This window comes from Leptodactylus fuscus, chromosome 3 (assembly GCF_031893055.1).
Source record: "Leptodactylus fuscus isolate aLepFus1 chromosome 3, aLepFus1.hap2, whole genome shotgun sequence".
In the NCBI taxonomy this organism is placed as follows: Eukaryota; Metazoa; Chordata; class Amphibia; order Anura; family Leptodactylidae; genus Leptodactylus; species Leptodactylus fuscus.
The window spans coordinates 16,827,891-16,855,621 of NC_134267.1; the positions used below are offsets into that span (position 1 = coordinate 16,827,891).

Here is a 27,731-nt window from a genome sequence, read left to right on the forward strand (position 1 = left end):
TCACTGACTTGTTGAATGAAATTATATTTTCACTTCATAAAATAAACTACTAACCCTTCTATTCCTGAAAGCTTTCTTCCACACCTGCCTAAAACTTTTGCACAGCACCGTATGTCGGCAGAGACAGCTTTGGAAGGTGTACGGTCAACTTTAGAATTGATCTCTTTGTATAATGTGGTACAAAATAATTGAAAATAAGGGAATAAAAAAATTGTGTTGCCCAAGTGATGGCGCATCGTTACTTTCTACGCCATTTTTAATGAATTAAGTGCTTCATTCAGAAAAATGGGGCAATGTGGATTTCAGTAGGACATGTTGTGCGTCTTGCAGCGAGCACAGCTGACTATATTTTATAAGTGCAATATGCTAAGTGTAATATTTGAAGAGCCTCAGATCCTTGCTGAGATTACAGCGAGACAGCTGCGAGTAACCTAATGGGATCTAACATTCACCAACATACTGTATGCAGGCAGCAAAAACTATCAACATGACATCCTGCGCCTAATCTGACAAAAATGCACAATTTACTTAGCATCAAGTTGGGAATCCAAATCTACATCACATTGTAGTTTGTAAGACAGACAAGACAGCCCATCAGCATCATTACCCCACAAGACCCAGAGGCAACTCCGAGTCAACCAATACAGCTGCTGCACGAATCTGCCAGGGAGCCAGATGTAAAGGCTTCTGGAAAAATATCTTCCTCAGATTAGCATCTGTGTTCTTAATTGCCATGAAAAGGGGAGAGAAGATGGTAGAAAACTGCAAGGCACCACAATACAGCTGCAAAATATATATATATATATATATATATATATATATATATATATATATATATATATATATATATATATATATATATGTCATGGATAGGAATTGATCCTGTATCTGAGCTTTATTTACACAGATTCTGGCATAGTTGGAATTTTTTCTCTAGCCCCCACCATTCCTGAGCTACTGTTACCTTCAGATCCCAATAAGTTAATTAGGCTTGCTCCTGTCAGGACCAGATTAAAAAAAATAAACACTCATTTGACAGTAGAAAGCGTAATTAGCATATAACATACCTAGAGTGACAGCACTGATTGCTCAGGAATGGTGGGGGCTACAGAAAAAAAAATCCAACTGCATTGAAATTAGTGGAGAAACAACTATTGAAGGAGACAATGAACTGTGGGGATTGGAGATGATGTGTTTAAGACATATTACTGTCAGGTAGGTGGTCCTGGTCTGGTAGATAGTATGACACACCCACTTGACAATAGAGAGCCTAATTAGCATATAACATACCTAAAGTGACAGCACTAATTGCTCAGAAACAGTGGGGATTACATAAAAAAAATCCAACTGCATCGAAATTAGTGGAGTGGCACCTATTGAAGGAGGCAAAGAACTGATGGTGTTGGAGATGATGGGTTTAAGACATATTAATGTCAGATAGGCAGTCTTGAACTAGACCACATCATCTGGAACCGCCCACTTGACAGTAGATAGCCTAATTAACATATAACATACCTAAAGTGACAGCACTGATTGCTCAGGAACGGTGAGGGCTACGGAAAAAAGTCCAACTGCATCAAAATTAGTGGAGCAACAATTATTGAAGGAGGCATAGAATTGTGGGTGTTGGAGGTGGTGAGTTTAAAGAGGACCTTTCACCACTTTTGGGCACATGCAGTGTTATATACTGCTGAAAAGCTGACAGTGCGCTGAATTCAGCGCACTGTCGGCTTTCCCGATCTGTGCCCGGTGTAAAGAGCTTACGGTGCCGGTACCGTAGTGCTCTATGGTCAGAAGGGCGTTTCTGACCATTAGCCAGAGACGTCCTTCTGCCTCGCGGCGCCTATCGCGCTGTGCTGTGGAGCGGGGAGGAACTCCCCCCTCCCGCTCCTGATAATGCTGGTCTATGGACGAGCTGTGTGAGCAGAGGGAGGGGGGCGTTCCTCCCGGCTCCACAGCACAGCGCGATAGGCGCCGCGAGGCAGAAGGACGTCTCTGGCTAATGGTCAGAAACGCCCTTCTGACCATAGAAGAGCTACAGTACCGGCACCGTAAGCTCTTTACACCGGGCACAGATCGGGAAAGCCGACAGTGCGCTGAATTCAGCGCACTGTCGGCTTTCTGGCAGTATATAACACTGCATGTGCCCAAAAGTGGTGAAAGGTCCTCTTTAAGACATATTAATGTCAGATAGGCGGTCTTGGACTTGACCACATAGTCTGGAACCACCCACTTGACAGTAGAGACCCTAATTAGCATGTTATGTGTCTAAACTAACAACAATGATTGCTCAGGAATGGTGGGGGCTACAGAAAAAATTCCAACTGTGTCGAAATCAGTGGAGTGGCACCTATTGAAGGATACAAAGAATTGGGGATGTTGGAGGTGACAGATTTCAGACATGTTTGGCTCACCAATATCTGTATAATATAATGTATCTGTAGGATAATGTGAATTTTACATATCATTGTAATACTGATGAATCCTCAAATTGATAGCAGAAAGATAAAAGTTTTTTAATGTATTATTTTATATCTTTAGGTTTTCTCGGCACACGGCTCCCAGTCAAAGAACCCAGGTGTTGCTCGTGCTCTGCTTTATACATGGGTGATGAAGATGTATAGATTCCTCTTACCTGAAGCTAAAGTCTTTCCTTGTGCGGGATCACTTATCACGCAACCAATCTTATTGCAGAGGGTGATGGTGAAGACGTAGTCATGGTAGGCCTCCAGTCCAGTCACTTCATAATATACTTCTTGACTCTCCGCTACGTACAGCACCTGGAGAAATCCAACATAAGAAGATCAGTGGTATAGTGACCACTGGATGAAAACCTACGGGACATGCGGTATTACACCATCGAGCAGCCACAACAATAACAATTAAGCGAGTAACTGGGTGGAATATATCAGGCAGCAAATGGAATTGCAATGGCTGGACAACTGGCTCAGAGGATCTCCAAAGTGGTAGGTCCTGTGGGGTGTTGAAGGACAACTGGTGAACCAGCAGTGCTCAAAGTTCATTGATGTCCATCAGTACTGAGGAGCTACTGTGGCAAAAAGTGCAGAAAAAGTTCCCGTAGGGCCCATAAAAGAAGGGTGTTAGAACTGGGCATCATAGCTAGGACTATGTAGACCAGTTAATGGTCAATGTCCATCCATGTTCAATACTGAATGTGCCTACAATGAGCAAGTGAGCACCAGAATTGGACCATGGAGTGATAGAAGAAGGTGGTCTGGTCTGATGAATCACATTTTCTTTCACATCCAGATGGACAGTATGGTGCACATGGGAAGCACATGGCACCAGGATGCAATATGGGGAGAAGACAAGCTGGAGAAGAGAATATGAAGCTCTGGCTAATGTTCTACTGGAGAACCTTGGTTCTTGACATCATGTGGATGCTACTGTGACACCTACCACCTACCTAAACATTATATAGACCAAGTAGTGCCCTTCATGGTAGTAGTCCATCCTATAGACAGAGACCGGCAGGTTCTACACCTACCATGCTTAGGAAAATGTTCAGGAATAGTTTGAGGAACATGACAAAGATCAAGGCGATGGTTTGGCCTCTAAACTCACCAGATCTCAATCCCATCGAGCAGATGTGTTGGAAAACAAGTTGAATTATGGAGATCGCACCCTACAACTTAAAAGATCTACCTATTATCTGATGTCTAGGTGCCAAATACTACTAGACACCGCCAAAGGTCTTGTGAAGTCCATATTTTCTTCCTTCTGTAGCACAATTGTCCCCACTATTCCCTACTCGGAGGATCTCCAAGGGGTATACAATTAGAAATTCTCATCTCACACATCTATGGCGTATCCGTAAGATATTTAATCTATGATTGAACTGATGTGAACTCTATTTCTGGAACCCACACCATTCTCCAGAAGGGCAGAGATGGTCATACGCGCAAGGTCGCGCAAGGTTCTCTCTACTCACTTCTATGAGAGTTTCAAGAACAAATGCTTCCAGCTGTTTTTGAGACTCGCATAAAAGTGAATGGTCACATGACTATGACAGATTATTTTATTCCTTGGAACGTTCCAATTACATAGAAGCATGCGAAGAACACAACAGAGCCATGTGCACAGGGACTACAGAGCCATAGGAGTCATCAGTGCAGTGATGTAATATGATATGGCGGTGCCCCGGTAGCTCTACCGCTTCTACCCCAGTAGTTACGCCCCTGCATCGTTGGTAATTTATTGATATTATTGGGAGATGTTCAAAATATTACAATATAAACTTTTTTAGGCGGATATTAAAATATCTACATGTACATATCACTAGTCGATTGGCAGAGATATGAACTTGTGAAGACAATTAATGTACCTCAGAAGAAACTGGTCTTGAATCCGATTTGGCCACTTGATCGGTAGGTACCAGGTTGATGGTATAGCCAGTGATCTCTCCTCTAGCTACACTGTTCATCGGCTTCTCCCAGGAAACATTTAGAGAGTTTGATGAAAGTGGGGTGATAGATGGAGGAGACATGTATACGGGCTCTGTAAAATGGAGGGTTATTGTAATGAGTTGGTATTATGGCAGTGTACAGTATAGATAGATACATACCGGTGATAGATAGATAGATAGATAGATAGATAGGAGATACAGTCCTATGAAAAAGTTTGGGCACCCCTATTAATCTTAATCATTTTTAGTTCTAAATATTTTGGTGTTTGCAGCAGCCATTTCAGTTTGATATATCTAATAACTGATGGACACAGTAATATTTCAGGATTGAAATGAGGTTTATTGTACTAACAGAAAATGCGCAATATGCATTAAACCAAAATTTGACCGGTGCAAAAGTATGGGCACCCTTATCATTTTATTGATTTGAATACTCCTAACTACTTTTTACTGACTTACTGAAGCACAAAATTGGTTTTGTAACCTCAGTGAGCTTTGAACTTCATAGCCAGATGTATCCAATCATGAGAAAAGGTATTTAAAGTGGCCAATTGCAAGTTGTTCTACTATTTGAATCTCCTCTGAAGAGTGGCATCATGGGCTACTCAAAACAACTCTCAAATGATCTGAAAACAAAGATTGTTCAACATAGTTGTTCAGCAGAAGGATACAAAAAGCTGTCTCAGAGATTTAACCTGTCAGTTTCCACTGTGAGGAACATAGTAAGGAAATGGAAGACCACAGGGACAGTTCTTGTTAAGCCCAGAAGTGGCAGGCCAAGAAAAATATCAGAAAGGCAGAGAAGAAGAATGGTGAGAACAGTCAAGGACAATCCACAGACCACCTCCAAAGAGCTGCAGCATCATCTTGCTGCAGATGGTGTCACTGTGCATCGGTCAACTATACAGCGCACTTTGCACAAATAGAAGCTGTATGGGAGAGTGATGAGAAAGAAGCCGTTTCTGCACGTACGCCACAAATAGAGTTGCCTGAGGTATGAAAAAGCACATTTGGACAAGGCAGCTTCATTTTGGAAACAAAAATTGAGTTGTTTGGTTATAAAAAAAAGGCGTTATGCATGGCGTCCAAAAAGAAACAGCATTCCAAGAAAAACACATGCTACCCACTGTAAAATTTGGTGGAGGTTCCATCATGCTTTGGGGCTGTGTGGCCAATGCCGGCATCGGGAATCTTGTTAAAGTTGAGGGTCGCATGGATTCCACTCAGTATCAGCAGATTCTTGAGAATAATGTTCAAGAATCAGTGACGAAGTTGAAGTTACGCCGGGGATGGATATTTCAGCAAGACAATGATCCAAAACACCGCTCCAAATCCTCAGGCATTCATGCAGAGGAACAATTACAATGTTCTGGAATGGCCATCCCAGTCCCCAGACCTGAATATCATTGAACATCTGTGGGATGATTTGAAGCGGGCTGTCCATGCTCGGCGACCATCTAACTTAACTGAACTTGAATTGTTTGTCCAAAATACCTTTATCCAGGATCCAGGAACTGATTAAAAGCTACAGGAAGCGACTAGAGGCTGTTATCTTTGCAAAAGGAGGATCTACTAAATATTAATGTCACTTTTCTGTTGAGGTGCCCATACTTTTGCACCGGTCAAATTTTGGTTTAATGCATATTGCACATTTTCTGTTAGTACAATAAACCTCATTTCAATCCTGAAATATTACTGTGTCCATCAGTTATTAGATATATCAAACTGAAATGGCTGTTGCAAATACCAAAATATTTAGAACTAAAAATGATTAAGATTAATAGGGTGCCCAAACTTTTTCATAGGACTGTAGATAGATAGATAGATAGATAGATAGATAGATAGATAGATAGATAGATAGATAGATATTCTTACCAGATTCTGCTGTTTTATATATCACCCATTCTGAAGCAACGCTACCAGCCATGTTAGTGGTCACAACACAAAACTCATATTCAGTATTTGGCTCCAGGTTGGTGATCACGGCATGGGTCACCGGTGGCATTAATGCATTTTCATTCTCAGATTCCACCACTGGCTGAGGGTTAAGCCATCCACTGGCGTAGAAAACCCTTCTTTCAATTGTCTGGTGTAAACCTCTCATATACAGTTCATGCCTTATGACGACTCCTAGAGGAAAGAAAGAATCAGTATTAATCTAGAAGGAGCCTTCTTATTTGACTAAATGCTTAGGTGATAGAGTCAGAACTTCAGTATATAGGGGAACACGTCACAGATAAAAACCCTAGGACGTGCATTCTTGTATCTCGTATCCCCACGAAATCTAGCAAACTGCAAATGCAGTCTCATTTAGGATTGTGTGTAGAGACGGTCAGGTCGAACTTTTCAAGGTTTGCTGCATTTTGGGTTCAGGGGATTCATGACCAAGATTACATCTGAATCAAGTTGAATAAGAACCAAAACTTAAATTGGCTTAAAAGAGAAGTTAGAACATTGTCAGGGCTCCCAGGAACCTATCTATAAAACATAGTGTATGACACTGTCAGGGCTCCTAGGAACCTATCTATAAAACATAATGTATAACACTGTCAGGGCTCCTAGGAACCTATCTATAAAACATAGTGTATGATACTGTCAGGACTCCTAGGAACCTATCTATAATACATAGTGTATGACACTGTCAGGGCTCCTAGGAACCGATCTACAAAACATAGTGTAGAACACTGTCAGGGCTCCTAGGAACCTATCTATAAAACATAGTGTAGAACACTGTCAGGGCTCCTAGGAACCTATCTATAAAACATAATGTACAACACTGTCAGGGCTCCTAGGAACCTATCTATAAAACATAGTGTATAACACTGTCAGGTCTCCTAGGAACCTATCTATAATACATAGTGTATGACACTGTCAGGGCTCCTAGGGACCTATCTATAAAACATAGTGTATGACACTGTCAGGGCTCCTAGGAACCTATCTATAATACATAGTGAATGACACTGTCAGGGCTCCTAGGAACTTATCTATAATACATAGTGTATGACACTGTCAGGGCTCCTAGGGACCTATCTATAATACATAGTGTATGATACTGTCAGGGCTCCTAGGAACTTATCTATAATACATAGTGTATGACACTGTCAGGGCTCCTAGGAACCTATCTATAAAACATAATGTACAACACTGTCAGGGCTCCTAGGAACCTATCTATAAAACATAATGTATAACACTGTCAGGGCTCCTAGGAACCTATCTATATAACATAGTGTATAACACTGTCAGGGCTCCTAGGAACCTATCTATAAAACATAGTGTATAACACTGTCAGGGCTCCTAGGAACCTATCTATAAAACATAATGTACAACACTGTCAGGGCTCCTAGGAACCTATCTATAAAACATAATGTATAACACTGTCAGGGCTCTTAGGAACCTATCTATAAAACATAGTGTATGACACTGTCAGGGCTTCTAGGAACCGATCTACAAAACATAGTGTAGAACACTGTCAGGGCTCCTAGGAACCTATCTATAAAACATAATGTATAACACTGTCAGGGCTCCTAGGAACCTATCTATAAAACATAGTGTATGACACTGTCAGGGCTCCTAGGAACCTATCTATAAAACATAATGTATAACACTGTCAGGGCTCCTAGGAACCTATCTATAAAACATAATGTATAACACTGTCAGGGCTCCTAGGAACCTATCTATAAAACATAATGTATAACACTGTCAGGGCTCCTAGGAACCTATCTATAAAACATAATGTATAACACTGTCAGGGCTCCTAGGAACCTATCTATAAAACATAGTGTATGACACTGTCAGGGCTTCTAGGAACCGATCTACAAAACATAGTGTAGAACACTGTCAGGGCTCCTAGGAACCTATCTATAAAACATAGTGTATGACACTGTCAGGGCTCCTAGGAACCTATCTATACGGCATAGTGTATAATACTGTCAGGGCTCCTACGAACCTATCTATATAACATAGTGTATGACACTGTCAGGGCTCCTAGGAGCGTTTCTATAAAAGATAGCATAGAATACCATTGGAAGAGGAATTCGAGCATGAAGTATTCCCAATTGAATTCTATGGTCTCTATGGTCAGTACCCAAGTCTTCTTAAATGCAGCCTAATATGATGGGGGGGGGGGGGTTTCCTAAGAGTGGGGACCCTATTTTTGAGACATTTATCTCATATTGTAAATAAAATAAATAAAATACATAAATAAATAAATGAAATAATTAAAATGAATGTCATTTACAGAAGTTGTGATACGTGATCAGCAGGATGACACGACGCACCCAATACAGAAAGAGAAAATGTGTCATTTGATTTTACATAAGAAACTGATTAACAGGGGAAATGTATGATGTGATATTATTTTCCTTTGTCATCAGGAACTATTTTGAGGTGTAGATTATCTGTCCTAAAACAATCCTAATTAACATTGATCGTCACACTAAAAATAATTGTCCTTGACAACGAGGCAAAAAAATATATCATTATAAAGCTTTCTGGTATTGAAATAAATGCCGCCATAAGCAAAAGAGAAGACTCTCCCTCTGGGCCCCGGCAACGAAACCTTTGAGGGAACCAAAATAAATCACCATGGACTCATTTATCTGTAAAAAGAGTCTAAATTGGGTTTTTTCTCAATTAATTATGGTTAAAAGTAAAAATGGTAAATTAAGAGAAATGGGGGGGGGGGGATGGAGGGGGAGGGGATGGCCCCCTGGTGTATTATGACAGATGACATGGGCCTTAGATATGTCTTCTCTTTGTAATGTTTGAGAAGGTCATGTGTCTGCATGTTTCCTGTTTATTCCGCTTTTAATAAAGTTTGATTTTATTTTAAGTCTTTTATAGCAAAGTTTACAAATATAGATGAGCGAACAGTAAAGTGTTCGAGGTTCGATATTCGTTTCGAGTAGCCCCTCAATATTCGACTACTCGAATCGAATATCGAACCCTATTATACTCTATGGGGGGAAAATGCTCGTTTCAGGGGTAGGCAACGTTCGATCAAATTATACTTACCAAGTCCACGAGTGAGGGTCGGGCTGAATCCTCCGAGCAGTCTTCTCCGTCCATCGTCCCCGCGGCGTCTTCCAGCTCTTCATTCACTGTGCCAGGCATCGGGCCTGGGCAGAGACTGCGCATGCCCGCACTACAAGCGGACATGCGCAGTCGGTTCTGCCCAGGCCCGATGCCTGGCAGAGTGAATGAAGAGCCGGAAGACGCCGCGGGGAAGCTGCATGGAGAGGACTTCTAAAGGTAGGAGAAGAACCAGCGTTGATTGGCCGACTGTATAGCATTCAGCCAATCAATGCTGGTTCTGCATCGAACTTTTACATTCGAATGGGCGAGTGGTACTCGATCGAGTACGAGTATTTCGAGTACCGTAGTATTCGATCGAATACCTTCTCGCTCATCTCTATTTACAAAGTGTCCTACAAAATGGCACCTGGATATTCTACTACAGTGTATATAGCTCACACCTCCCAACCGTCCCGATTTCCGCGGGACATTCACGATTTGGGTGACATGTCCCACGGTGCCGGTTGGAGGGAAGTATGTCCCGATTTCCAGAGGACGCAGATCTGAGTTGAACACATATGCGGCTGAAGCAAGGAGCTGACACAAGTGTGTCAGCGAGAGAGGCGCACAGAGAGCGGCGAGGGAGTGTAATGTGGAGGTGGAACGTGAAACTGGGGGCAGATGAAGGAGAGGACGGCATGACACTGGGGGCAGAGATGGAGAGGACGGCATGACACTGGTGGCAGAGATGGAGAGGACGGCATGACACTGGGGGCAGAGATGGAGGGGACATGAATCTGGGGGCAGAGATGGAGAGGACATGAATCTGGGGGCAGAGATGGAGAGGACATGAATCTGGGGGCAGAGATGGAGGGGACATGAATCTGGGGACAGAGATGGAGGAACATGAATCTGGGGGCAAAGATGGGGGACATGAATCCGGGGGCAGAGATGGAGGGGACATGAATCTGGGGACAGAGATGGAGGGACATGAATCTGGGGGCAGAGATGGGGGACATGAATCTGGGGGCAGAGATGTGGAGACATGAATCTGGGGGCAGAGATGGGGGACATGAATCTGAGGGCAGAGATGGGGGGACATGAATCTGGGGGCAGAGATGGAGGGGGGACATGAATCTGGGGGCAGAGATGTGGAGACATGAATCTGGGGGCAGAGATGGAGGGGACATGAATCTGGGGGCAGAGATGGGGGGACATGAATCTGAGGGCAGAGATGGGGGGACATGAATCTGGGGGCAGAGATGGAGGGGGGACATGAATCTGGGGGCAGAGATGGAGGAGGGACATGAATCTGGGGGCAGAGATGGAGGGACATGAATCTGGGGGCAGAGATGGAAGGGGGACATGAAACTGGGGGCAGATGAAGGGTGTATATGAAACTGGGGGAGAGATAGAGGGGGGACGTATAATTTACGGGTGACTGTAGGAGGATTATACTGTGTGCGGGCACATGAAAAATTAACGAGTGGGCGGAGTCAACACAAGTGGGTGGGGCGAAATTTGCGCGCCGCATATTTTCTCCCTCTTTCGGTTCTTCAAAAGTTGGGAGGTATGTATAGCTATATCCGTATAATATGCCATAAATAAGTGATAGATACAGATTCTACCACTGGGATCCAAATATGGCCAAACTGAAGATAGTTACAGGATAATACACACAGTGATGTCACAGTACAGGGATAATACACACAGTGATGTCAGTACAGAGATAATACACACAGTGATGTCACAGTACAGGATAATACACACAGTGATGTCACAGTACAGAGATAATACACACAGTGATGTCAGTACAGAGATAATACACACAGTGATGTCACAGTACAGGATAATACACACAGTGATGTCACAGTACAGAGATAATACACACAGTGATGTCACAGTACTGGATAATACACACAGTGATGTCACAGTACAGGGATAATACACACAGTGATGTCACAGTACAGGGATAATACACACAGTGATGTCACAGTACAGAGATAATACACACAGTGATGTCACAGTACAGGATAATACACACAGTGATGTCACAGTACAGAGATAATACACACAGTGATGTCACAGTACAGGATAATACACACAGTGATGTCACAGTACAGGGATAATACACACAGTGATGTCACAGTACAGGGATAATACACACAGTGATGTCACAGTACAGGATAATACACACAGTGATGTCACAGTACAGGGATAATACACACAGTGATGTCACAGTACAGGATAATACACACAGTGATGTCACAGTACAGAGATAATACACAGTGATGTCACAGTATAGAGATAATACACACAGTGATGTCACAGTACAGAGATAATACACACAGTGATGTCACAGTACAGAGATAATACACACAGTGATGTCACAGTACAGAGATAATACACACAGTGATGTCACAGTACAGAGATAATACACACAGTGATGTCAGGCCCAGTACCCTCACATATTAATGATGGTGTACTTACCGTTTGGTTGCAGAGGTGGTGACCATTGTAGGTGAAGATTTGTAGGGCTTACATTTTGGAGCACAGGTGGACTCTGTCCTATAGGTGGCGCTTGATCTGTTACCACTGTGATTGGCAAGCTATTTAGACAACCCTCAGAGTTACAGGCATGTACTGAAAAATTATATTTGGTGAAAGGTGCTAAGTTATAGACAGTGACCTGTGTATCAAGACCCTCATAAGCTACACTTGTCTTGCTTGACCCTTGTGTTATATATACTAGTCTGAATGTCTCAACCAGTCCAAGGACATCCGGAGTAATTGTCCAATTCATTGTAGCAGAATATTGACCCACAGGATACACTAAGCTTAGTTCTATGTCTCCAGATGGTGCGCCAGATCTTGTTTGATAGGTCACATCAGTACTGCGGACTGATCCATGCACATTTCTAGCACTGACGTGATAAGTGTATGTAGTGTATGCCAGAAGAGAATTGTCCATGTAGCTTTGTATGTCTAGAAAAAAAAAGTTAAGGATGCAATGGTTAGTGTGGACAACAATTGTCAATTTGGCACAAAAAAGTTTGAGCATAAAGGTATAATTTATTTTTGGAATGGGCATTTTGTTAAGGGAGGCATCAACAATAGAGATGAGCGAACAGTGTTCTATCGAACACATGTTCGATCGGATATCAGGGTGTTCGCCATGTTCGAATCGAATCGAACACCGCGTGGTAAAGTGCGCCAAAATTCGATTCCCCTCCCACCTTCCCTGGCGCCTTTTTTGCACCAATAACAGCGCAGGGGAGGTGGGACAGGAACTACGACACCGGGGGCATTGAAAAAAATTGGAAAAAGTCATTGGCTGCCGAAATCAGGTGACCTCCATTTTAGACGAATAGTGGATTTCAAATCCGGGTCATATGAGAATGTGAACTTTGTGACTATGAGACAGGGATAGCTGTACAGGCAGGGATAGCTAGGGATAACCTTTATTTAGGGGGGAATGTTATTAAAAATAACTTTTTGGGGCTCTATCGGGTGTGTAATTGTGATTTTTGTGAGATAAACTTTTTCCCATAGGGATGCATTGGCCAGCGCTGATTGGCCGAATTCCGTACTCTGGCCAATCAGCGCTGGCCAATGCATTCTATTAGCCCGATGAAGTAGAGCTGAATGTGTGTGCTTAGCACACACATTCAGCTCTACTTCATCAGGCTAATAGAATACATTGGCCAATCAGCGCTGGCCAATGCATTCTATTAGCTTGATGAAGCAGAGTGTGCACAAGGGTTCAAGCACACCCTCGGCTCTGATGTAGCAGAGCCGAGGCTGCACAAGGGTTCAAGCGCACCCTCGGCTCTGATGTAGGAGAGCCGAGGGTGCACTTGAACCCTTGTGCACCCTCAGCTCTGCTACATCAGAGCCGAGGGTGCGCTTGAACCCTTGTGCACACTCTGCTTCATCAAGCTAATAGAATGCATTGGCCAGCGCTGATTGGCCAGAGTACGGAACTCGACCAATCAGCGCTGGCTCTGCTGGAGGAGGCGGAGTCTAAGATCGCTCCACACCAGTCTCCATTCAGGTCCGACCTTAGACTCCGCCTCCTCCGGCAGAGCCAGCGCTGATTGGCCGAAGGCTGGCCAATGCATTCCTATGCGAATGCAGAGACTTAGCAGTGCTGAGTCAGTTTTGCTCAACTACACATCTGATGCACACTCGGCACTGCTACATCAGATGTAGCAATCTGATGTAGCAGAGCCGAGGGTGCACTAGAACCCCTGTGCAAACTCAGTTCACGCTAATAGAATGCATTGGCCAGCGCTGATTGGCCAATGCATTCTATTAGCCCGATGAAGTAGAGCTAAATGTGTGTGCTAAGCACACACATTCAGCACTGCTTCATCACGCCAATACAATGCATTAGCCAGTGCTGATTGGCCAGAGTACGGAATTCGGCCAATCAGCGCTGGCTCTGCTGGAGGAGGCGGAGTCTAAGATCGCTCCACACCAGTCTCCATTCAGGTCCGACCTTAGACTCCGCCTCCTCCAGCAGAGCCAGCGCTGATTGGCTGAATTCCGTACTCTGGCCAATCAGCACTGGCTAATGCATTGTATTGGCGTGATGAAGCAGTGCTGAATGTGTGTGCTTAGCACACACATTCAGCTCTACTTCATCGGGCTAATAGAATGCATTGGCCAATCAGCGCTGGCCAATGCATTCTATTAGCGTGAACTGAGTTTGCACAGGGGTTCTAGTGCACCCTCGGCTCTGCTACATCAGATTGCTACATCTGATGTAGCAGTGCCGAGTGTGCATCAGATGTGTAGTTGAGCAAAACTGACTCAGCACTACTAAGTCTCTGCATTCGCATAGGAATGCATTGGCCAGCCTTCGGCCAATCAGCGCTGGCTCTGCCGGAGGAGGCGGAGTCTAAGGTCGGACCTGAATGGAGACTGGTGTGGAGCGATCTTAGACTCCGCCTCCTCCAGCAGAGCCAGCGCTGATTGGTCGAGTTCCGTACTCTGGCCAATCAGCACTGGCCAATGCATTTCTATGGGGAAAAGTTAGCTTGCGAAAATCGCAAACTGACAGGGATTTCCATGAAATAAAGTGACTTTTATGCCCCCAGACATGCTTCCCCTGCTGTCCCAGTGTCATTCCAGGGTGTTGGTATCATTTCCTGGGGTGTCATAGTGGACTTGGTGACCCTCCAGACACGAATTTGGGTTTCCCCCTTAACGAGTTTATGTTCCCCATAGACTATAATGGGGTTCGAAACCCATTCGAACACTCGAACAGTGAGCGGCTGTTCGAATCAAATTTCGAACCTCGAACATTTTAGTGTTCGCTCATCTCTAATCAACAAGTCTTGGTCAGGGTATTTGGACACGTGGTGGTGCAAACTGAATCATTGCTCCTAGTGAAGGAAAAGTCAAACCCACTACATAAGCAACAAATTACTACTATTGCGTCAAAGAGTCTATTTGCATATCGACAGAAATGGTGATATCTTGGCAACAAAGGCATCAATTCGCAAGGAAAAAAAACATTGTGATTTAAGTGATCCTAACCTATCTATCTGCAGGGCTGGGGTGATATGCTGGGTCTGGTGACACTAACCTATCTATCTGCAGGGCTGGGATAATATGCTGGATCTGGTGACAGTAACCTATCTATCTGCAGGGCTGGGGTGATATGCTGGTTCTGGTGACAGTAACCTATCTATCTGCAGGGCTGGGATAATATGCTGGATCTGGTGACAGTAACCTATCTATCTGCAGAACTGGGGTGATATGCTGGTTCTGGTGACACTAACCTATCTATCTGCAGGGCTGGGGTGATATGCTGGGTCTGGTGATACTAACCTATCTATCTGCGGGGCTGGGGTGATATGCTGGTTCTGGTCCATTCTGGTGACAGTAACCTATCTATCTGCAGGACTGGGATAATATGCTGGATCTGGTGACAGTAACCTATCTATCTGCAGGGCTGGGGTGATATGCTGGTTCTGGTGACAGTAACCTATCTATCTGCAGGGCTGGGGTGATATGCTGGTTCTGGTGACAGTAACCTATCTATCTGCAGAACTGGGGTGATATGCTGGTTCTGGTGACAGTAACCTATCTATCTGCAGGGCTGGGATAATATGTTGGATCTGGTGACACTAACCTATCTATCTGCAGGGCTGGGGTGATATGCTGGGTCTGGTGATACTAACCTATCTATCTGCGGGGCTGGGGTGATATGCTGGTTCTGGTGACACTAACCTATCTATCTGCAGGGCTGGGGTGATATGCTGGTTCTGTTGACAGTAACCTATCTATCCGCAGGACTGGGGTGATATGCTGGATCTGGTGACACTAACCTATCTATCTGCAGGGCTGGGGTGATATGCTGGGTCTGATGACACTAACCTATCTATCTGCAGGGCTGGGGTGATATGCTGGGTCTGGTGACACTAACCTATCTATCTGCAGGGCTGGGGTGATATGCTGGGTCTGGTGACACTAACCTATCTATCTGCAGGGCTGGGGTGATATGCTGGGTCTGGTGACAGTAACCTATCTATCTGCAGGGCTGGGGTGATATACTGGTTTTGGCGACAAACTCCCTTTAAACCCAGTTCAGGATTGATATTGGTGGAAGCCCCTCAACTTTAAAGCTTTCTTCAACTCCCTCCTAAGTATAGTAAAATTAAAGGAATTTTCCTAGCAATCAAATAATCTCTATACAAGACAAAGGTATCAAAGACCCCTGTGGCCCTTCATTTTCAGAATTAGTGGCGTCCTGATAAATAAACTAAGTCAAAAGACCCAATTTTGGTCAGACAATTCAGAGAACTGGACTAGAAAGGGTTGGACCTTATGCAAAGTTTTCCTAAAAGTGGTTGTTTTAAGGGATGTTCCTGGGGCAAAGTATAAATATCAAGATTTTGGGTCTTTAAATGTTGGTAAGTAGGAGTACTGGAGGCCTAGGGGCAGGTTCATACCAGCACCTGGTCTCAGTTTTGCAGGTTTCCGACTTCTGCCCGAGAAACTGGACAGGAGACGGAAACCTGGCAGTCAGTTTTCAAATCCATTCACTTGAATGGGTTTGCAAAGTGACCGCTCGTGACCGTCTTATGGCTATCCACGGCGAAACCATATTTTTTTACCTTGTGTCCAGCATGTCCGACTGCCAGCTTCTCAGGCAGAAAATGGAAACCCACCCCTGCCTAAAGTGAAGTCCGGGCGATGTGAACCTGCCCTCAACCCAGTGAGAGGAGAGTATTTGTAGTGTATGGCCGCAATGCATTTCCCCTGAATTATTAGAGTTGAGTCTTTGTAGTGTAGTTTGCCTTGTCTCTGGTGGATGGGCTTACACAATTTGGTCAAAATGTTAACCAAGAACCTAATTTTCATGTATTTTTTAAACAATAGCTGAAATGCATTTCCCATGAATTCAACGTAGACCAAGTCCAGAGGTGAGTCTTTGTCGTGTAGGATCCCATCTAAAGAGGTCACCTTGTCACTGGCAGATGGGCTTAGACAATTTGGTCAAAATACTAACCAAGAGGTACAGTAGGCATTTATGTATGAGTAATGGCATCTTAGTCATATGGGAGAACCTCTTTCATCTAGTCCTACCAACCTACAAGATCTGAAGATGCCAAGAACTATGTTCTGATGGTTCTGAAAAAATTCCAACCAAAGATAGGGGCCATTGAATTGTCCCATTGTTTTCCCTGTAGAGTATACCGCCATGATGATACTACTGCGCCCCAATGTGGAGTTTTAGCAGGGATAGTCCTGCAGCCACCATAAGCCGACATGAAGGAAAGTCACGAAATCACAATCCGATGGCACCGAGTCAACAGCCCAGAACACCTACTTAAAACGAGCCAGCAAAACAGATATTCCAGTGGAATTTTGTAAAAGCATGTAAGCAGATTAACAGCTCACCTTCCTAACCTTCCCCACCACTGTATTTAGATTAATTAAATTAACAAGTAATGCTAGATTTATATCTAAAATCTGTTTCAGTGTAAGTCCGAGCTTTACCCAGTAGTTAAAAACCATTATGTCTATTACATTTGATACCATTTTTCAATCTATACCATTTAATAGGATTTGCATTTACCATGCGTTCTCCCTCAATGAACCCGTGCCCTGTTTTCAGGTCATTTACGGTAATTAACAGTAGACTGGAGATAGGCAGAGCGCTCCGACACGAAAAGGGAGCAAAACCGTGAAAATAAAGTAATTCAATTTTTTAGCAGCTCAGCCGTGGTGACAACATGAGCCTGTTCTTTGCAAATACGTTACTTTTTTTTTTGCAATCTTGGGAGCTATGGATGATGTAAATTCAATATTTCTCTTGTCTTGTATTAATATATGACACAATATTATAATAGGTAACTGAACCCCTATCAATCACATTATAGGACCCCGCAGTCCTGCAGATAGATAGGTTAGTGTCACCAGAACCAGCATATCACCCCAGCCCTGCAGATAGATAGGTTAGTGTCACCAGAACCAGCATATCACCCCAGTCCTGCAGATAGATAGGTTACTGTCACCAGAACCAGCATATCACCCCAGCCCTGCAGATAGATAGGTTACTGTCACCAGAACCAGCATATCACCCCAGCCCTGCAGATAGATAGTTTAGTGTCACCAGAACCAGCATATCACCCCAGCCCTGCAGATAGATAGGTTAGTGTCACCAGACCCAGCATATCACCCCAGCCCTGCAGATAGATAGGTTAGTGTCACCAGACCCCGCATATCAACCCAGCCCTGCAGATAGATAGGTTAGAGTCACCAGAACCAGCATAGCACTCCAGTCCTGCAGATAGGTTACTGTCACCAGAACCAGCATATCACCCCAGCCCTGCAGATAGATAGGTTAGAGTCACCAGACCCAGCATATCACCCCAGCCCTGCAGATAGATAGGTTAGAGTCACCAGAACCAGCATATCACTCCAGTCCTGCAGATAGGTTACTATCACCAGAACCAGCATATCGCCCCAGCCCTGCAGATAGATAGGTTAGAGTCACCAGACCCAGCATATCATCCCAGCCCTGCAGATAGATAGGTTAGTGTCACCAGAACCAGCATATCACCCCAGTCCTGCAGATAGATAGGTTAGAGTCACTAGAACCAGCATATCACCCCAGCCCTGCAGATAGATAGGTTAGTGTCACCAGAACCAGCAATTTACCCCAGCCCTGCAGATAGATAGGTTAGTGTCACCAGACCCAGCATATCACCCCAGCCCTGCAGATAGATAGGTTAGAGTCACCAGACCCAGCATATCACCCCAGCCCTGCAGATAGATAGGTTAGAGTCACCAGAACCAGCATATCACTCCAGTCCTGCAGATAGGTTACTGTCACCAGAACCAGCATATCGCCCCAGCCCTGCAGATAGATAGGTTAGAGTCACCAGACCCAGCATATCATCCCAGCCCTGCAGATAGATAGGTTACTGTCACCAGAACCAGCATATCACCCCAGTCCTGCAGATAGATAGGTTAGAGTCACTAGAACCAGTATATCACCCCAGCCCTGCAGATAGACAGGTTAGTGTCACCAGACCCAGCATATCACCCCAGCCCTGCAGATAGATAGGTTACTGTCACCAGAACCAGCATATCACCCCAGTCCTGCAGATAGATAGGTTACTGTCACCAGAACCAGCATATCACCCCAGCCCTGCAGATAGATAGGTTACTGTCACCAGAACCAGCATATCACCCCAGCCCTGCAGATAGATAGTTTAGTGTCACCAGTACCAGCATATCAACCCAGCCCTGCAGATAGATAGGTTAGTGTCACCAGACCCAGCATATCACCCCAGCCCTGCAGATAGATAGGTTAGTGTCACCAGACCCCGCATATCAACCCAGCCCTGCAGATAGATAGGTTAGAGTCACCAGAACCAGCATATCACTCCAGTCCTGCAGATAGGTTACTGTCACCAGAACCAGCATATCACCCCAGCCCTGCAGATAGATAGGTTAGAGTCACCAGACCCAGCATATCACCCCAGCCCTGCAGATAGATAGGTTAGAGTCACCAGAACCAGCATATCACTCCAGTCCTGCAGATAGGTTACTATCACCAGAACCAGCATATCGCCCCAGCCCTGCAGATAGATAGGTTAGAGTCACCAGACCCAGCATATCATCCCAGCCCTGCAGATAGATAGGTTAGTGTCACCAGAACCAGCATATCACCCCAGTCCTGCAGATAGATAGGTTAGAGTCACTAGAACCAGCATATCACCCCAGCCCTGCAGATAGATAGGTTAGTGTCACCAGAACCAGCAATTTACCCCAGCCCTGCAGATAGATAGGTTAGTGTCACCAGACCCAGCATATCACCCCAGCCCTGCAGATAGATAGGTTAGAGTCACCAGACCCAGCATATCACCCCAGCCCTGCAGATAGATAGGTTAGAGTCACCAGAACCAGCATATCACTCCAGTCCTGCAGATAGGTTACTGTCACCAGAACCAGCATATCGCCCCAGCCCTGCAGATAGATAGGTTAGAGTCACCAGACCCAGCATATCATCCCAGCCCTGCAGATAGATAGGTTACTGTCACCAGAACCAGCATATCACCCCAGTCCTGCAGATAGATAGGTTAGAGTCACTAGAACCAGTATATCACCCCAGCCCTGCAGATAGATAGGTTAGTGTCACCAGAACCAGCAATTTACCCCAGCCCTGCAGATAGATAGGTTAGTGTCACCAGACCCAGCATATCACCCCAGCCCTGCAGATAGATAGGTTAGAGTCACCAGAACCAGCATATCACTCCAGTCCTGCAGATAGGTTACTGTCACCAGAACCAGCATATCACCCCAGCCCTGCAGATAGATAGGTTAGAGTCACCAGACCCAGCATATCACCCCAGCCCTGCAGATAGATAGGTTAGAGTCACCAGAACCAGCATATCACTCCAGTCCTGCAGATAGGTTACTGTCACCAGAACCAGCATATCGCCCCAGCCCTGCAGATAGATAGGTTAGAGTCACCGGACCCAGCATATCATCCCAGCCCTGCAGATAGATAGGTTACTGTCACCAGAACCAGCATATCACCCCAGTCCTGCAGATACATAGGTTACTGTCACCAGAACCAGCATATCACCCCAGTCCTGCAGATAGATAGGTTAGAGTCACCAGACCCAGCATATCACCCCAGCCCTGCAGATAGATAGGTTAGAGTCACCAGAACCATCATATCACTCCAGTCCTGCAGATAGGTTACTGTCACCAGAACCAGCATATCGCCCCAGCCCTGCAGATAGATAGGTTAGAGTCACCAGACCCAGCATATCATCCCAGCCCTGCAGATAGATAGGTTACTGTCACCAGAACCAGCATATCACCCCAGTCCTGCAGATAGATAGGTTAGAGTCACTAGAACCAGCATATCACCCCAGCCCTGCAGATAGATAGGTTAGTGTCACCAGAACCAGCAATTTACCCCAGCCCTGCAGATAGATAGGTTAGTGTCACCAGACCCAGCATATCACCCCAGCCCTGCAGATAGATAGGTTAGAGTCACCAGAACCAGCATATCACTCCAGTCCTGCAGATAGGTTACTGTCACCAGAACCAGCATATCACCCCAGCCCTGCAGATAGATAGGTTAGAGTCACCAGACCCAGCATATCACCCCAGCCCTGCAGATAGATAGGTTAGAGTCACCAGAACCAGCATATCACTCCAGTCCTGCAGATAGGTTACTGTCACCAGAACCAGCATATCGCCCCAGCCCTGCAGATAGATAGGTTAGAGTCACCAGACCCAGCATATCATCCCAGCCCTGCAGATAGATAGGTTACTGTCACCAGAACCAGCATATCACCCCAGTCCTGCAGATAGATAGGTTAGAGTCACTAGAACCAGCATATCACCCCAGCCCTGCAGATAGATAGGTTAGTGTCACCAGAACCAGCAATTTACCCCAGCCCTGCAGATAGATAGGTTAGTGTCACCAGACCCAGCATATCACCCCAGCCCTGCAGATAGATAGGTTAGAGTCACCAGACCCAGCATATCACCCCAGCCCTGCAGATAGATAGGTTAGAGTCACCAGAACCAGCATATCACTCCAGTCCTGCAGATAGGTTACTGTCACCAGAACCAGCATATCGCCCCAGCCCTGCAGATAGATAGGTTAGAGTCACCAGACCCAGCATATCATCCCAGCCCTGCAGATAGATAGGTTACTGTCACCAGAACCAGCATATCACCCCAGTCCTGCAGATAGATAGGTTAGAGTCACTAGAACCAGCATATCACCCCAGCCCTGCAGATAGATAGGTTAGTGTCACCAGAACCAGCAATTTACCCCAGCCCTGCAGATAGATAGGTTAGTGTCACCAGACCCAGCATATCACCCCAGCCCTGCAGATAGATAGGTTAGAGTCACCAGAACCAGCATATCACTCCAGTCCTGCAGATAGGTTACTGTCACCAGAACCAGCATATCACCCCAGCCCTGCAGATAGATAGGTTAGAGTCACCAGACCCAGCATATCACCCCAGCCCTGCAGATAGATAGGTTAGAGTCACCAGAACCAGCATATCACTCCAGTCCTGCAGATAGGTTACTGTCACCAGAACCAGCATATCGCCCCAGCCCTGCAGATAGATAGGTTAGAGTCACCAGACCCAGCATATCATCCCAGCCCTGCAGATAGATAGGTTACTGTCACCAGAACCAGCATATCACCCCAGTCCTGCAGATAGATAGGTTAGAGTCACTAGAACCAGCATATCACCCCAGCCCTGCAGATAGATAGGTTAGTGTCACCAGAACCAGCAATTTACCCCAGCCCTGCAGATAGATAGGTTAGTGTCACCAGACCCAGCATATCACCCCAGCCCTGCAGATAGATAGGTTAGAGTCACCAGAACCAGCATATCACTCCAGTCCTGCAGATAGGTTACTGTCACCAGAACCAGCATATCACCCCAGCCCTGCAGATAGATAGGTTAGAGTCACCAGACCCAGCATATCACCCCAGCCCTGCAGATAGATAGGTTAGAGTCACCAGAACCGGCATATCACTCCAGTCCTGCAGATAGGTTACTGTCACCAGAACCAGCATATCGCCCCAGCCCTGCAGATAGATAGGTTAGAGTCACCAGACCCAGCATATCATCCCAGCCCTGCAGATAGATAGGTTACTGTCACCAGAACCAGCATATCACCCCAGTCCTGCAGATAGATAGGTTACTGTCACCAGAACCAGCATATCACCCCAGTCCTGCAGATAGATAGGTTAGAGTCACTAGAACCAGCATATCACCCCAGCCCTGCAGATAGATAGGTTAGTGTCACCAGAACCAGCAATTTACCCCAGCCCTGCAGATAGATAGGTTAGTGTCACCAGACCCAGCATATCACCCCAGCCCTGCAGATAGATAGGTTAGAGTCACCAGAACCAGCATATCACTCCAGTCCTGCAGATAGGTTACTGTCACCAGAACCAGCATATCACCCCAGCCCTGCAGATAGATAGGTTAGAGTCACCAGACCCAGCATATCACCCCAGCCCTGCAGATAGATAGGTTAGAGTCACCAGAACCGGCATATCACTCCAGTCCTGCAGATAGGTTACTGTCACCAGAACCAGCATATCGCCCCAGCCCTGCAGATAGATAGGTTAGAGTCACCAGACCCAGCATATCATCCCAGCCCTGCAGATAGATAGGTTACTGTCACCAGAACCAGCATATCACCCCAGTCCTGCAGATAGATAGGTTACTGTCACCAGAACCAGCATATCACCCCAGTCCTGCAGATAGATAGGTTAGAGTCACCAGACCCAGCATATCACCCCAGCCCTGCAGATAGATAGGTTAGAGTCACCAGAACCAGCATATCACTCCAGTCCTGCAGATAGGTTACTGTCACCAGAACCAGCATATCGCCCCAGCCCTGCAGATAGATAGGTTAGAGTCACCAGACCCAGCATATCATCCCAGCCCTGCAGATAGATAGGTTACTGTCACCAGAACCAGCATATCACCCCAGTCCTGCAGATAGATAGGTTAGAGTCACTAGAACCAGCATATCACCCCAGCCCTGCAGATAGATAGGTTAGTGTCACCAGAACCAGCAATTTACCCCAGCCCTGCAGATAGATAGGTTAGTGTCACCAGACCCAGCATATCACCCCAGCCCTGCAGATAGATAGGTTAGAGTCACCAGAACCAGCATATCACTCCAGTCCTGCAGATAGGTTACTGTCACCAGAACCAGCATATCACCCCAGCCCTGAAGATAGATAGGTTAGAGTCACCAGACCCAGCATATCACCCCAGCCCTGCAGATAGATAGGTTAGAGTCACCAGAACCAGCATATCACTCCAGTCCTGCAGATAGGTTACTGTCACCAGAACCAGCATATCGCCCCAGCCCTGCAGATAGATAGGTTAGAGTCACCAGACCCAGCATATCATCCCAGCCCTGCAGATAGATAGGTTACTGTCACCAGAACCAGCATATCACCCCAGTCCTGCAGATAGATAGGTTAGAGTCACTAGAACCAGCATATCACCCCAGCCCTGCAGATAGATAGGTTAGGGTCATCTGAATCAGACAGGGTCCTCCCCTTGTGATTCACTGCCTCCACTGTCGAGATATCACCATTGTTGTCAATATGCAAATGAGATCTTTTGAGCAATTTGGGTGTTGTTGCTCCAAAGAGCTCATCTGCATATTGACAAAGACAGCAATATCATGGGACAAAGGCAATGATTCACAAGGGGAAAACACCCTAACTTATTTATCTACAGGTGACAGTTTTTTGAGGGCTCATTCTTCCTTCTCCATAGACTTCAATCTTTGTAATCTTAATGAGGTGACCTCAAGTCTGAGACAGATACGATGCAGGAAAATAGACAACACAAAAACTGCCTGCACAGGGATGGGGACCTTCAGTCAACAGGAGAAAATATCAAACAATGAGAAAAGTTTCAGAATTACTCACCGTATGGGTAATAGTCAGTAGTTTCATAGATCCCGAGACCGTCTCTGTACAGCACATAGTCAATGCGATTGGTGTTTGGGGAGTCTGGGGGACTCCAGGTTAGCCTTATAGCCGTGCTATTCACAATATGTCCTCTTGGCGGAGGTTGTTGGGCTGGAGCTGCAGAGGGAGAAATACATATTGTACTAAAACATCATGGACACCCAGGGATTACCATGTCCAAAGTCTTCATAATTATTATATTGCAAAATGAAGTTAAACATAAAGCTAGGGGTTTAGCTATAGGGGGCGCAGTGGCCGCAGTAACTAACAGGGCCTGGACCCTGAGGAACCCCAAAGATCCATCTGCAACATTCAATATACCATTATTTAAAATTTCCATTGGGTTCCATATCCTTCAAGTCACACTTGTACACAAAGGTATCACAAACTAGCCATAGACCCAATAAAACTACTGTACAATGCACATCCAAAAATGAGTTTGTATATTTAATTGCGACTCTTTAATTTTTGAACCCTTCACAGCACGTTCCTCAAAGGGGCATGGCAGGGGATGAAACCTTCACCCCATTAGAGTTATCATCATTTGCTCCAGTTTCTAGGGTAAATGATGCCATAGATCTATGCCAGCTCCAGATTTCCATTTAGGCACATGGACCCTGTGGGCCCGTCTTCATAAATCTGGTGTATGCTCTGGTAGGGCGGGGATTATCAAGGCTACAGATGGGCAAACGTCAAGAGATTAGCTTTGCAAATATTTGCAAGGTTCACCCAACAGTTTAGTTTCAGATTGGTGTGACCCAGAAGTGCTATTATTATATTCTGGGGTCCAGTCCTGGCCTTCAGTGGTTCCTTGTGGCCTTGGCCATCACCCAGTAGGATTGGTCAAAAAGGGACCATGAAGGAGCTCAGGAGAGGTGAGTATCAGTGTTTCTTATCTTTCCCCTGGGCCTTTACTATAATGTGGGGTCTGAAGAGACTCCAGAGTATAATTAGCAATGGGTATTAAATAAGGTTGAGCAATTGGGATTGGAAAAGATTGGATCCCGATTGGCGATCGAGCAAATTTCATGATTGGGATCGGCTGGAAAATGATCGGAAATCGGATTTTGAAATCTCAATATCAGCTCAACCCTAAAAGTGACTTTTGCCATAGAGAAGCATTGACTAGGGCTGAATGATTGGGATCGGGAAAGATCGGATCCTGATCGGCGATCGAGCAAATTTCATGATCGGGATTGGGATCGGTTGGAAAATTATCGAAAATCGGATATTAAAATTGATCCTGAAATCTCAAGATCGGCTCAACCCTAGTATTAAACCCCAAAAATGTTGGATTTCAGCAAACCTGAACTTTTTGGAAGATTTGTATCAAACCTATCTTGTTACAAACTGGATTTTAATCAAGCCCGGTGTAGAAAATCCAGGCTTGAAAAATCTGTCCCACTCCCTATATGTTTGATATCTTCTCTCCATCGAGGGTACTTGTGTAGTCTTGACCTCAGCCATATTCTCTTTCAAGGAAAGGGATCAGCTTTAGATTGGAGTCTACTTTTCTTAAAGTCAACCAAGAATATTCTGACTAACCAGAGCTTCAAGTTTAGTGCATTCCATATTTATCTCAGATTTCCCATTCCTCCTTCTTCGTTTTACTATTTGGTCTTCTTTATCTCAGTCCACGTCTTATTTTCTTCTTCTTCTCCTTTCCTTTCCTTGATCTCATTCTTATTCCTTACTTTTTATTCTTCTCAGTATTCTCCTCCTTCCCCTACTTCTCAGACAAAACGTCACCAAAGGATATTTATTGAGAAATATTTGCCCATCTTATCACCTGCCTTCTCTTTAATATGTACATATATTGGGTTTTTCGTGCGTTCACAAAGATTTGTATCGTCTTTCACTCTTCTTTTTACATTTTAGTGACAGTATTTGTAGAACGGAAGACAAAATCCTTAATCTCAAGGAATCTGCCCTTTGATATTACCGCATGGGAATTTTTTTTTCCTATTTTTATAATTTTCTTTAATAATTGGACTAATGGGATTCTTAATACTAAGATTATTATTAGAATGAACATTGTTCTGCTTATACTTTGTATTGTTATGCTCCCCGATTGGTGAGGGTCCCGGTTTTAGACCCCCCTCAAATCTCAAATTAAAGAACTAGCCTAAGGATAGGTCGTTAAAGGGATTGTCCAAGAATTACAACTTTTTGCCTGGAAGCTGGGGAAGGTAAAAAAAAAAACCAAAAACCCTATACTTGCCTGTCTCCGGCTCTCTGGTGTCCCCTGCCATTGTCCGGTCTAGTGGTGGGGGCAATAGGAGAGCTGGGGACAGGTGAGGATGTTTATTTTTTTTTAAGTATGTTTCATCTTTACTGGTCTCCTGGAAAAGCTTTAATTCCTGGACAACCCCTTTAATGGTGCTCTCGGGGGATTATGGGAGATCACATGAACTATTATGGTAAGTTTCCCCTATACAGTATAATGTCCCCTTAGTGGTCCCCACACATTATAATGCCCAACCTCATCCACCACATAGTATCATACTCCCATCCCCGATAAAGTGTAATGTCCCCATACAGTGTCCTGTCTTAGGGACTTATGTCTGTGATCAACACAATGAAGGGCCCACTATAATAATTTCCATAGGCATGGTGGCTTATCCATATGACCCGTTGTGTCTTGTATGGTGACTCATCACAGTTGGTCTCTTTGGGCTCCCATATGTGCCCCCACGAAATCACTGCTCCCAACACATCCAGGTCAGAATGGCCTAGATGGCGGGCAATTTGATGAAACAACCATCCTACGTTTTTTAGTCTAATGACGTACCCCATCTCAAAATCTGTCAAATGGGTAAGAAGTCTTTGAATGCATTGTAGAGGTACATATAGCGACAATCTATCACTAAGACGTACACTACCCAAAGGTAGCCTCCGAGAGTATTTTTATAAGGAGCAGGGGAAGCACTTTTCTGCCCATTTCTGTCAAGACCCAAAGTTTAATTCACATATCGGTCTAAGACGTAACTGCAGGACAGGTATTACAACTATCCCACATTTCTATCTGGGTGCGGTATTTTTTTGTAAATTAGTGTATATTGTAGTAATACAAGATAATGATAAAGATAAATGTCCGTTTTCTCGAGGACCACCATTATATGGTTATGGATTTTAGAAGTTAAGGACACGTTGATCCAGGGTATTTATACTGACTGCCAGATTGGAGTCCAGAAGGAATTTTTTCCCCTGAAATGGGGCAATTGGCATGAGCCTCATGGGGTTTTTTGCCTTCCTCTGGATCAACACTGTAGGGGATT

The 27,731-nt window shown here is 45.0% G+C and overlaps 1 protein-coding gene across 1 annotated transcript in view; it reads right to left on the reverse strand.

Annotated features, from left to right (window-relative positions):
- Nucleotides 1-27,731, reverse strand: part of USH2A (usherin) — a 514,207-nt gene that overhangs the window by 369,038 nt on the left and 117,438 nt on the right. Inside the window, exons 16-20 of the mRNA XM_075267084.1 lie at nt 24,412-24,570; nt 11,930-12,424; nt 6,302-6,556; nt 4,346-4,518; nt 2,636-2,780 (exon numbers count right to left, since the gene is read on the reverse strand). Coding sequence (XP_075123185.1) covers nt 2,636-2,780; nt 4,346-4,518; nt 6,302-6,556; nt 11,930-12,424; nt 24,412-24,570 — 1,227 coding nt within the window. The remainder of the gene's footprint in view (nt 1-2,635; nt 2,781-4,345; nt 4,519-6,301; nt 6,557-11,929; nt 12,425-24,411; nt 24,571-27,731) is intronic.